At 48.4% G+C, this 12,647-nt stretch overlaps 1 protein-coding gene across 4 annotated transcripts in view; it reads right to left on the bottom strand.

Moving 5' to 3' along the window:
* The window catches only part of SBF2 (SET binding factor 2), a 523,890-nt gene extending 515,038 nt beyond the window's left edge, over positions 1-8,852 (bottom strand). For 2 of the 4 annotated variants that reach the window (XM_008266103.4, XM_002708809.5), the window contains exon 1: positions 8,241-8,454. In XM_008266103.4, coding sequence (XP_008264325.2) covers positions 8,241-8,295 — 55 coding nt within the window. In that variant the 5' untranslated portion in view covers positions 8,296-8,454. Of the gene's footprint in view, positions 1-8,240; positions 8,455-8,531 lie in introns of those variants that run through there. The other 2 variants (XM_070073459.1, XM_070073429.1) reach the window with 2 other exon arrangements.
* Between the last annotated feature and the right edge of the window lie 3,795 nt (positions 8,853-12,647).

The following is a 12,647-nucleotide window of genomic DNA, read 5'->3' as shown; positions in this document are numbered from 1 at the left end:
ATGCTTCCCCTTCTCTGTTCACTCTCTACACATTCTCTGAGCAATCTCATTCTTTTCATATCTGACAATCAGCTAGGTATTGGTAACTGCAAAACTTTTTTTTAATTTATTTTTAAGGAATACAAATTTCATAAGTACAATTTTAGGAATATAGTTATTCTTGCCACCATACCTGCCCTCCCACCCACACTCCCAACCCTCCTTCTCCTCCCTCTCCCTTTCCCAGTTCCATTCTCCATTAAGATGCATTTTCAGCCGGCACCGTGGCTCAATGGGCTAATCCCTCCACCTAGCGGCACCGGCACACCGGGTTCTGGTCCCGGTTGGGGCACCGAATTCTGTCCCGGTTGCCCCTCTTCCAGGCCAGCTCTCTGCTGTGGCCCGGGAAGGCAGTGGAGGATGGCCCAAGTGCTTGGGCCCTGCACCCCATGGGAGACCAGGAGAAGCACCTGGCTCCTGCCATCGGATCAGCGCGGTGCGCCAGCCGCAGCGTGCCAGCTGTGGCAGCCATTGGAGGGTGAACCAACGGCAAAAGGATGCATTATGCATTTTCAATTAACTTTGTACACAGAAGACCAACTCTATATTAAGTAAAGATTTCAATAATTTGCACACACATGCACACACACAAAAAAAACTGAGAACTAGTTTTACAGTTAACTCTCATAATACAACTCATTGAGGACAGAGGTCCTACACAGGGAGTTAGTGCACAGCGACTCCTGTTTTTAAGTATGAAGCCAGTGACCAGCCAAGGCACCTGACATGAGATACCTACGCAATAGAAGCCTTTTGAGTCCACAAATTCCATCAGTATTTAGACAAGACCATAAGCAAAGTGGAAGTTCTCTCCTCCCTTTAGAGAAAAGTATATACTTCTTTGATGGCCACTTCTTTCCACTGGGGTCTCATTCATAGAGATCCTTCATGTAGAACATTTTTTTGCCAGCGTCTTGGCTTTCCATGCCTGAAATGTTCTCACGGGCTTTTCAGCCAGACCTGGAAGCTTTAAGGGCTGATTCTAGGAGTAACTGCAAAATTAAAACTCTAATCCTCACCTCTGCCTAATCTCCTGACCCATATGCAACCATTCCTTGTTTATCAATGCTGAAAGTTCTGAGAAACGTTTCAATGGGTGATTTCAACACTGTGCAAATGTGAGACAGCATACTTAACACAGATGGTATAGGTGTACACTATACACCTTGACTATGACATGAATATATGATATTGCCTATTGCTCCTAGGGCATGATGATCAAAACAACAGGGGTTTAAATCAAGCACAAAAGAAAATAATACAATCAAAAGACATGGCAAACACCAGATATATGAGGCTGCTGCCGGCAAAACACAGCATTATGTTTTATAGTATACTTTTATAAGAAAGAATACAAAGTCTAAAATAACAATAAAAAGTACAGACTAGCAAGACATAAAAACTAACAGTCATTTATTACCATTATCAAATAGTATATACCATACATAACTGTACCTGCTATACTTTAATACAATTGGCAATGTGACAAGTTTGCTGTGTATCAGCACAAACATGTAAGTAATGTGTTGCCCTTTAACATCATGAGGTCATAGGAATTTTTCAGTTTCATTATAATCTTATGGGACCATAGTTGTATATATAATCCCTTAATGATAAAAACCTCATTATGTAGTGCATAGTAAGTGACATCTCTACCTTGATTATATGCTTTCCTTTAACAAGTGTAAAAACCAAGATGGGGGGGGGGGGCACAGCAGGTTAAAGCCCCAGCCTGAAGCACCAGCATCCTATTGGGTGCCAGTTCGAGTCCCGGCTGCTCCACTTCCAATCCGGCTCTCTGATATGCCCTGGGAAAGCAGTGGAAGCAGCCTAAGTCTTGGGCTCCGACATCCGTGTGGGGAGACCTGGAGGAAGCTCAGCTCTGGCCACTGCAGTCATCTTGGGAGTGAACCATCGGATGGAAGGCCTCTCTTTCTTTCTCCGGCTCTACCTCTATCTGTAACTTTGTATTTCAAATAAATAAAAATAATAAATCTATAAAAAAAAGCCAAGCTAGGCATTTCCTTCCTTCATCTAAGTTCAATTCTTCTCCTGAATTCTCTATCTGCATTCATAGCAACTCCACCCATGGAATTATTCAAGCTAGACACTCTGAGGCCCTCAACTACTCCTTCTACTGTACCCTTCACATTCATTCACTAATAAATTTTGTCAATCTGAGCTTTTAAATTTCTCTAGCACCCATACCTTCCTTTCCATTTCTACTGTAAAAGCTCTGGAGTTTTCCCAAACTGGTCCTTATTCCTATTGTTCACTGCCATTTGAGTCACATTTCTGTGCTGATGCTGACTTTCAAGAATTCTTGGGGCCAGTGTTGTGGCATAGTGTGTAAAACTGCTAGCTGGGGGCCGGCGCCGCGGCTCACTAGGCTAATCCTCCGCCTTGCGGCGCCGGCACACGGGTTCTAGTCCCGGTCGGGGCGCCGGATTCTGTCCCGGTTGCCCCTCTTCCAGGCCAGCCCTCTGTTGTGGCCAGGGAGTGCAGTGGAGGATGGCCCAGGTGCTTGAGTCCTGCACCCCATGGGAGACCAGGAAAAGCACCTGGCTCCTGGCTCCTGCCATCGGATCAGCGCGGTGCGCCAGCCGCGGCGGCCATTGGAGGGTGAACCAACGGCAAAGGAAGACCTTTCTCTCTGTCTCTCTCTCTCACTGTCCACTCTGCCTGTCAAAAAAAAAAAAAAAAAAAACCTGCTATCTGGGATGCCAGCATCCCATATGGGCACTGGTTCGTAGCTGCTCCATTTCCAATCCAGCTCCCTGCTAACAACCTGGGAAAGCACAGGAGGATGGCCCAAGTGCTTATGCCCCTACAGCCATGTGGGAAACCAGGAAGAAGCTCCTGGCTTCAGCCTGGCCCAGTCCCAGCAGTTGCAGCTATTTGTGGAGTGAACTAGTGGACTAAAGATCTCTTTCTCTGTCTTTCCCTCTAACTCTGACTTTCAAATAAATAAATAATCTTTCTTTAAAAAAAAAAAAACTCATTTTTTCCATAGAATATTATCTACACTCAATCTTATTTCATGTAAATTATACTTCAAGAAATAGGACAAAAAAGTATTCCAAATAAGGAAACACGCATATATCTCACTATCAAGAGTCTACAAATTAGGGCAGGCATTTAGCCAAGCACTTAAGACACTCATGTCCCATGTCAGAGTGTCTGGGTTCACTTCTTAGCTAATTCCTGATTCCAATTTCCCACCAATGCTGGCATTGGAAGGCACCAGATGATGGGTGAAGTAACTGGGTTCCTGCCACTCTGGATTACGTTCTGGCATCCAGGCTTCATGCTCAACTCTGCATGGCCCCTTCCCTGAATCTAGGTCTGGCAGCCACTGCAGGCATTTGGGAAGTAAACCAATAAATGGGAGTTGTGTGTCCCTCTTAAAAAAAATCCACAATTGGTATGTTTCTAGATTTTATAACTTAAAAAATCTTTCAGGGGGCTGGCGTTGTGACACAGTAGGTAAAGTCAACACCTGCAACCCCAGCATCCCTTATGAGTACCAGTTCAAGTCCCAGCTGCTCCGCTTTTGATCCAGCTCCCTGCTGATGGCTTGGGGAAAGCAGCAGAAGATGGTTTAAGTGCTTGGGCCCCTGCACCCACATGGGAGACCAGGAAGAAACTCCTGGCTTTGGCCTGACCCAGCACTGGCCATTGAGGCCATCGGGGAAGTAAACCAGCAGATCGAAGATCAATTTCTCTGTCTGTCTCTCTCTGTCTCAAACTCCAAGTTTCAAAAATAAATCTTTAAAAAAAAAATCTTCCTTTTCCTTACCAGGGACAGAGGAGTGTAGCACTGTACCCTTTGCGAACAGGTGGCACTTGTAGGAACCAAAGTGAGTCAGAGTCAGGGATGGGAAGATCCACGTTATAGGGGAATAGTCAAATACATGTCAGAGGCCAAGGGTCACAGCAGGAAGGACAAATGCTTGGGGCACTGGGGTACAAGGGCAGAGAAGAGGATGTCTTTGCATGACAGCAACCCAGGGTGGGGAATCAGAGCCTGAGTGAAGTGAGAGGTGTGTCCACAGAGAGTGGGGAGACCAACTTGGGGAATCAGAGCAGAGTGGTGAGGGTGTCACTGTATTGAGTCATCCTGATATGGGTAAGCTCTTAGATCCTGAAAGTGGAGTAAAACCATGAAAATTCTAAACCACAGACAGAGGCAAGAGTGGTAGTAAAGATGAATGACTGGTTATGTATAAGATGACTGAACAAATAAGTAAATATATTAAGGGCAACAGAAACCAGATTTCTCACTGTCAGAGTAGAGTTTACAATAATACGGAGAAAAACTAGAATGGATACTGGCATGTTGGATTGAAATCAGAGATGCTGGTATGAATTCATACTTTTCAATATATACAGAAAAATAAACATATATGTAAATGTGTGTGCATAGATACATATACACATACATAATCTTCAGCTCCAACGATTAACAGGGCATAGGAACAGTAACAATACAACAGCAATAATCACTAGCACTAAAGTCTCAGCTTCTAAATGGCCTTATGCAGCAAAAGAAATCAGAGTTCCCTACAAAAATGGCTGATTCCAGAGCCAAGGCAGGAAAAATACAAAATGACCCATGAACATCTTCTTGTGCCAAAAAGTAAAGATGTGTTCAAAGGAGGATGGGGACATGTCCTAAGGACAAGAAAACCAGCTTGAATGGGCTCCCACTGACCAAACAAGAAACAGGACAAACATCAAAATAAATGGTCCAGAGCAAGTGATTAGCCTAGCAGGTTAATAAGATGCTGGAATCCCACATCAGACTTCTATTCCCAGCTCTATTCCTAAACTTCAATTCCTAGCTCCTGACTGCAGCCCCCTGCCAATGCAGACCTAGGAGGCAGTGGTGATGGGTCAAGTAAGTAGCTTCTCTTGGGAGACCTGGATTCAGTTGCCAGTTCCTGGCTCTGGCCCTACCACAGCCCTGGCCACTATGGACATGTGGTGAGTGAACCAGCCAATGGAAACTCTCTCTCTTCCCCTCAGATGATTTTTTTTTTTTTTTTGACAGGCAGAGTGGACAGTGAGAGAGAGAGACAGAGAGAAAGGTCTTCCTTTTGCCGTTGGTTCACCCTCCAATGGCCGCCGCGGCCGGCGCGCTGCAGCCGGCGCACCGTGCTGATCCGATGGCAGGAGCCAGGAGCCAGGTGCTTTTCCTGGTCTCCCATGGGGTGCAGGGCCCAAGCACCTGGGCCATCCTCCACTGCACTCCCGGGCCACAGCAGAGGGCTGGCCTGGAAGAGAGGCAACCGGGACAGAATCCGGCGCCCCGACCGGGACTAGAACCCGGTGTGCCGGCGCCACTAGGCGGAGGATTAGCCTGGTGAGCCGCGGCGCCGGCTCTCAGATGATTTTTTTTTAAGATTTATTTATTTATTTGAAAGGCAGAGTTACAGAGAGCAGAAGCTTAGAGAGAGACAGGGAGAGAGAGAGAAGAGGTCTTCCTTCTGCTGGTTCACTTTCCAGATGGCCGCAAAAGCCGGGGCTGTGCCGATCCAAAGCCAGGAGCCAGGAGCTTCCTCTGGGTCTCCCATGTGGGAGCAGGGGCCCAAGGACTTGGACCATCTTCCACTGCATTCCCAGGCCATAGCAGAGCGCTGGATCAGAAGTGGAGCAGAGGGCACTAGAACTGGCACCCATATGGGATGCCGGCACTGCAGGCAGCAGCTTTACCTGCTACACCATATAGCTGGCCCCTCAAATGATTTTAAAATGCACAAATATGGTGCTACGGTCTGAATATTGTATCCCCCAAAATTCATATGCTTAAGACCTAACCATATAGTGTGATGGTATTAGGAGATGGGGCTTTGGGAGGTGATGAGGTCATGGGGGTGGAAGCCTCATGATTAGGATTAATTCATGTATTAAGAATACCCCATATAGCTCATTTGCCCATTAGGCCATGTGAGGTTAAAGAAAGAATGTGCTATACGAAAGCTGGCTTTCATCAGACACACCCAATCTGTTGGAGCCTTGATTTTGAGAGTTCCTAACCACCAGAACTACCAGAAATAAATTTCCGCTGTTTAGAATCCAGCCAGTTTAAGGTATTTTTGTTATAGCAGCACAGACTAAGATAAATCCTAACAAGATATAATTTCCTAAGAAAACAAAAAACCACGAATACATGTAGATGTCTGTAAGTGAATGCACTATGAGCTCAGTGAGAACAAGATATTTACACTGTTTCAAAGTACTCCTCATAAAACTATTAATTATGTTAACTTTATGGTGGAAAAGCCTGGCAGACGCTGGTTATATCACATAGAGTGAAAATCTCCAGTAATGAGACAAGGTAAAAAGGCGCACCACCTGATTGGAAGAAATGAGCATCATGTCTGTGACATTCCTTCCATAGTGTACAACCTGTACACTGACCATGAGAGAACAGACAATCCCAAGCTGAAGAACATTCTATAAAGTAACTGACTTGTAATTGTCAAAAGAATCAAGGTCATCCAAGTCAGGGGAAGATAAAGGAACTGCTCCAAACTGAAGGACACTAAAGAGTCCTGACAAATGAAGTCAACACACAACACTGAACTGAATCCTTCCACTAGTGAAGACATTAAAAGCATCAACAAAGCTCTTAACCATCTGAGAAGTACATGGGCTATTGTATCAGTGTGAATTTCCTATCTTGATGATTGTGCTGATTATGTAGGTTGAGTGTTCTTGTTCACAGAAAATGCACACCAAAGTGCTCTGGGATGATAAGGCATCAGGTCAGAAACGTCCTCTTAAATTGTTCAGGGAAAACATTCTTTGTATCAGACTGGTAACTTTTCTCTAAGTTTGCAGTTGTTTCAAAATTGTTTACTGTCGATAAAGACTAATCAAGGTTAAACACAGTATTTCCCCACACTGTTGATCTTGGTGTAAAGTGGTCCCAGACTATGCAAAATTACTGGGAAATAAAAAATTGGGGGGCCAGAAGGTATTTTAAATACAGCCCAACTCCTTCTCTGTAACAACTGACCCCAACCAGGTCCTGAGTGGTGATAGACGACATAGGAAAGGTTTGTGCTAAAAGAGAGGGGGCAGTTCTTGGAAGAGGAATAAGGAAAGGGCAGCAGACCAAGAGTGGGTAGAACAATGGTGTTCTGCAGCTACCAATGGCTGTAGTCACCAGCAAAGCACAATCTCAGCATCTCCTCTGAAAAACGAAGGGGGTGAAGAGTTGCTTATCGAAAATTCCTTGCAAGTGTGAGACCAGAATTGCTCTGAAATAAAAGTGCTTCCGTAGCGCAGTTTGTTGTTATGCTGAGCTACATACAGTAATACAAAGGAACACAAAAAGAAACGTGCGTGAACTCTGAATTCTCTTCAGCTGTGAAAGTGCGTCCGTTACAATGCAAAATGCAAAGCATCTGCCAAACTGTTCCTTGTGAAGAAAATTTCCGACCAATAAACTTGTGAAACAAGATCACCTTCGGCGGTCAGGGGCTGTCCTTAACGAAAAGACAGCATTTCATTACTGAAACGACCGTCCCGTTTGTCCTGAAACACACAGAGTATTTCCTATTTCCTAGAAATGCCTGCAAGCGCGAGGATCCTTTCTCTGGCCCGGTACCCCGCGTTCACGGGGACGGTCGCCAGGCCCCCAGCGGCTCAGGGGCGAGGTGGCCCTGGACGCTGAGCACTTCCTTCTGCAGAGGACGGCCCCCTGCGTCACTCATTACTCACTCAGGATGCGGGGCACAAGTTTGGCCCCGAGGAACTCAGCACAGTGGGCTCCCACCCTCCCAGCCCAGCGGTCCTGGGCCCAGTCCCGCCGGCACGACGGCGCTGCCCCGGGACCCAGCCGCCTCCAGGACGGGGGTCGCGGTCTGGGACCCTCCCCGGCTGGCCCGCCCGGCCCCGGCGGCCTTGGCCTCCGCCGCCGTCTCCCGCCGCGCGGGTCCCCCACGCCCACCGCGAGGCTCGGCGCCGCCTAGAAGGCCCTACGCCGGCCGGCGGCCGGCGGCCGCCCGCCGCCCGCCGCCCGCCGCCCGCCGCCCGCTCGTTCGACCGCTCCTTCGCGGCGCGACCTGGCCCTCCCCGCCTCCCCGCTCCACGCCTCCGGGCCCGGACGCCCGGCCCCGCGGAGCCCACTGGACAGCAGCCGGGGGGCGGAGGCGAGAGGCCCGGGGGCGGCGCCCTCCCCGCACCCTTACCTGGCTTGTCGTGGTCGTAGCCTACCACAATAAAGTAGTCGGCCAGCCGGGCCATGGCCGCCGCCGCCGCCGCGCCCGGGACGCGAGTGCCCGTCGCCGCTCTCGCCGCCGCCGCCCACCCGGCCGGCAGGGCTCAGCATTTTCCCTGCAGCGGCACTAGCGGCAGCGGCGGCGCTTCAGCCATGTTTGACAACCCAGGCGCGCTGTGCGCCTGCGCGGCGCCGCGCGCCAGCTCCTCCCCGCCCCCTCCCGCGCGGCCCCGTGGCCCCGGGCCCCTGCACACACACACACCCTGGGCTGCGGGCAGCGTGGGCGGTCTCCCGTGGCCGGGTGGGCGGCCAGGAGTGTTCCCGCCACGCGCGCGGCCACCGAAGTTCCTGGAGGCGCTGGTCTCTGAGTCCTGGCTGCTGCCTCGCGGGCCCCCTCCCCTGTGTTTCTCAAAGCAGGGGTCCTTCCTTCCGCTTCTCTATTCTCTCTTTCTGGATTTGGGAGAAGGGCCTGGGAGGACTGAGGGGTCACTTGGAAAGTTTGCTGTTTCCGCCGCTCACCATCACCACCACCACCACAAAACTAGAGATTCTTCTGCCCTGAACTGGAAGCAAGGAATCTGCACCGCCGGAGCTTTCGCGGCGCGTTTCCTGTTTATGTTGTGCGGACCGGAATGTCAGGGACTGCCGCCGAGCGGGCGGGGGAGGGCAGGCCGCTGAGCAACCCTGCGGCGCCGCGGGTTTCAGCGCGGGGCGGCAGGCCCGGGCTTCCCCCGGGGCGCGCGGGGGAGCCGGATTCCACCGAGGAACGCGGCATCCCCGGGATCCTCCCGCCAGAAGCTGGCCGCTCCCTGGGGAGCCCCGCCCGCCGCGGCCCGCTTCCCCTGCGACGATCCCTGGACGCCTGCGGGTGCTGGCTTCAGGTTTCCCAGCGCAAACGCGGAATAAAGCGAATTAATTTGCCCCAGCATGCAGCCTAAGGGTCATTCGGGTCGCTTCGTTTTTTGTTCTTGCTGCGCCTTCTGTTAATCATTTCGAATTTGGCTGGTGCGACGCTCAGATGAGCTTACTTTGTCATTTGTTAATACCCTGTGAAGTTTCAGTAGTAGAGAGCGAACAAAGGGTAGACTGAAGTTTTTGGACGCTCACTAACCACTACAAATTGACATCTGCATATCAAAACGCTCAGTAACCTATCTGGGACAGAGTGGGTGTGTAACAAAGTGTGATGAGTACCTGCGCAGGTTCCCCCAGCTGCCAGCCAGAAGCTGCAGAGGCTGGAATTCTGAACTCAGAACCCAAAGGGTTGGGGTTCCAGCTCCTGAAGACTGACTCTGCTTGACAACGAATATATTTCCCTGTGTCACACTTTTCTTCATCTACCCACTGAATGTGCTGAAACTGAAACTGAGCAAGTACTTTCTACAGCCTCGTTTGTGCGTTGCTAATGATCAGGCAGTCAGCTTATTCGCAGGGGTGGAGAGAGGAGAAATTGTTCTTGAAAATAACTGACCAATTCCCGTCATGTCCCATGTAGAAATCCCCTCCATAACTTCTCTAGGAACTCACCGTCCAACTTGATCACTTTCAGGACAAGGTTTGACTTCCCTGGGAGGCAGCCTGTTCCACTGTTTAATGGCCCTATTGTTAGGAAGTCCTTCCTTATTATGTCAGAGTTGTCTTAGTGTTAACTTTCCCCAGAGCTCCCTCTGCTCCCCAGAGCTTCTCAGAAAGAAAGAAAATGTACAAAAGTACTTCCAAAATATCATGGAATTACATTAAAAATAAAGGAGAGCTGGTGTTGTGGCACAACAGGAACACTGGCATCCTATCTCAGAGTGCTGCTTTAAGTGCTGGCTTCTGATCCGGCTCCCTGCTGATGCACCTGAAAGCGCAACACCCAAGCACTTGGGTGACCCAGAAGGAGTTTCAGGCCTCTGGCTGGCTGCATTTGCGGCCATTTGGGGAGTGAACCAGCAGGTGGAAGACCTCACTCTCTGTCTATATTTCTGCCTCTGAAATAAATAAATAAATCTTTAAAAAATAAAAATAAGAATGCACATCCTTTTTTAGAATACACATTTTCCATTAACTTTTTCCCCATATCTTTGTACTTATTAGATCTTTGTATGACAGCCATTGTATAATGGTTTTTAGTACAACTGTCATAATCCTTCCCAGTTTTACCTTTTTTTTAAAAAAATTAAAAGAAAATTCACATATCACTTAATTTTTTAAAATTTTTATTCATTTGAAAGAAAGGAGCCAGCATCGTGGCAGGGCAGGTTAAGCTGTCACTTGCAACACCAGCATCCCATATAAGCACCAGTTAAAGTCCTGGCTGCTCCACTTCTGATCCAGCTCTCTGCTAATGTGCCTGGGAAAGCTGCGAAGATGACCCAAGTACTTGGCCCCTCGAGAAATCCAGATGGAATTCCAGGCTCCTGGCCCCACTCAAACCATTGCAGCATTTGGGGAGTGAACCAATGGATCTCTCTCTCTCTCTCTCTCTCTCATTCTCTCTCTCTCTCTGTAACTGCATTTCAAATAAATAAATGGTTCACTACCCAAATGACCACAACAACCAGGACTGGGTTAGGTCAAAGCCAGGATTCTGAAATGAAATTGTGGGTCTCCCACATTGGTGGCAGGAACCCAACTACTCAAACCATAACCTGTTGCCTCCAAGGATGTACATCAGCAAGAAGCAGGATCCAAACCCTGGGAGCCAGGACTCAAACCAGACACTCTGACAACCCAGTGGTGACTTAACCATTGTGCCAAACATCCACCCCTGACCATTTTGAAGTGTACACCCACAATGTTGCGCAAATATCATGTCTATGTATCGACCAAAACATTTCATCACCCAAAGGAAAGCCCCATACCTATTATGCAGCCACTCCCATTCCTCCCTCCCACAACCCCTGCCAAACACCAATTTGGTTTTTGTCTCTGTGGATTTACCTATTTTTGATGTTGTGTATACATAAAATAATGCAATATGTAACTCTTTGTGTCTGGATTGTTTCATTTACTATATTGTTTCCAAGTTTCATCCATGTTGCAGGATCAGTATTTCCTTGTGCCATCATATTGAAGTATCAATACTTCCTTCTTTTTATGGATGGATAGGATTCCATTGTATGCATAGACCTTATTTTGTTTCTCTACTGATGGCCAATTTAGCGTTCTTTCCACCTTTTGGCATTGTGAATAGTGCTGTTGTGAACATGCACACACAACTCTTTGAGCATCTGTTTTCATTTCTTTGGGTTATAATTTTAGTGATGGAATTACTTGACATAAGTAGGGTTTTTTCCCAAGTTTTATTTATTTATATTATTTGAAAGTCAGGGTGACAAGGGCGTAGTGGGGGAATCCACTGGGTTAGTCCCCAAATACCCACAATAGCTGGGACTAGGCCAGCCCAAAGCCAAGAGCCGGGAACTCCATCCAGATCTCTCTCGTGGGTGACAGGACCCGAGTATTCAAGTCATCATCTGCTGCCTCTCAGGATGCACATTAGCAGGAAACTGGATCAGAAGCAGAGCTGGGACTCGAACCCAAGCACTCCAATATGGGCTAGGGCATCCCAAGTGTGCGCTTAACCCACTGCACCACAATGCCCACCCCTTTTTAAATTTTTTGTAAATTAGTTTGTTTTCAAGTCTAGAATCAAATGTCTGCCTTTAGTTGTAGGTCAGCTATTAAGAAAAGTAGATGGCCTGGGGCTGGCACTGTGTAGTACTAAGTAAGCTAAGCCTCTGCCTACAGTGCCGGCATCCCATATGGGTACTGGTTCATGTCCCAGCTGCTCCGCTTCCAATCCAGCTCTCTGCTTAGGGCCTGGGAAAGCAGCAGAAGATGGCCCAAGTGCTTGGGCCCCTGCAGCAGCGTGGGAGACCTGGAAGAAGCTCCTGGCTCCTGACTTTGGGTCAGCTCAGCTCTGACCATTGTAGCCATTTGGGGAGTAAATCAGTGGAAGAAAGACCTTTCTCTCTGTGTCTCCCTCTTTCTGTCTGTAATTGTACCTCTCAAATAAATAAATAAAAAGCTTTATGTGTATAAATACATATATTTAAAAAAATAGTAGATTGCCCGTCGACTGTGAAGGGGTGTTTCATGGCATAGGGAGTTTTACACGTCCTAGTCATAGCACAAAGGCACTGTGTGTATGTACACGCATGGGAAAATGTTTGACACACACTCACATGCTTTGCTTCTCAGCACAGCTGCCAGACTACTGAAACTGATAAGCCCTGACCAAGCAGCCTAATCACTGAGGTTGGCAGAGGGCCAGTCCATCCCCTTGCTAACCACCAGCACCTTTCACCCAAGAGTGAGGGAGTGCAGCCAGCCCAGATTTGTTTTACCGAAGGCTGGCAGGGGCGGGGAGGGAGGAAGGCCATGCAGCACA

Source organism: Oryctolagus cuniculus, chromosome 1 (genome assembly GCF_964237555.1).
Source record: "Oryctolagus cuniculus chromosome 1, mOryCun1.1, whole genome shotgun sequence".
NCBI lineage: Eukaryota > Metazoa > Chordata > Mammalia > Lagomorpha > Leporidae > Oryctolagus > Oryctolagus cuniculus.
The sequence above is the reverse complement of the archived record's forward strand: the minus strand, read 5'-3'. Positions and strand labels throughout refer to the sequence as shown.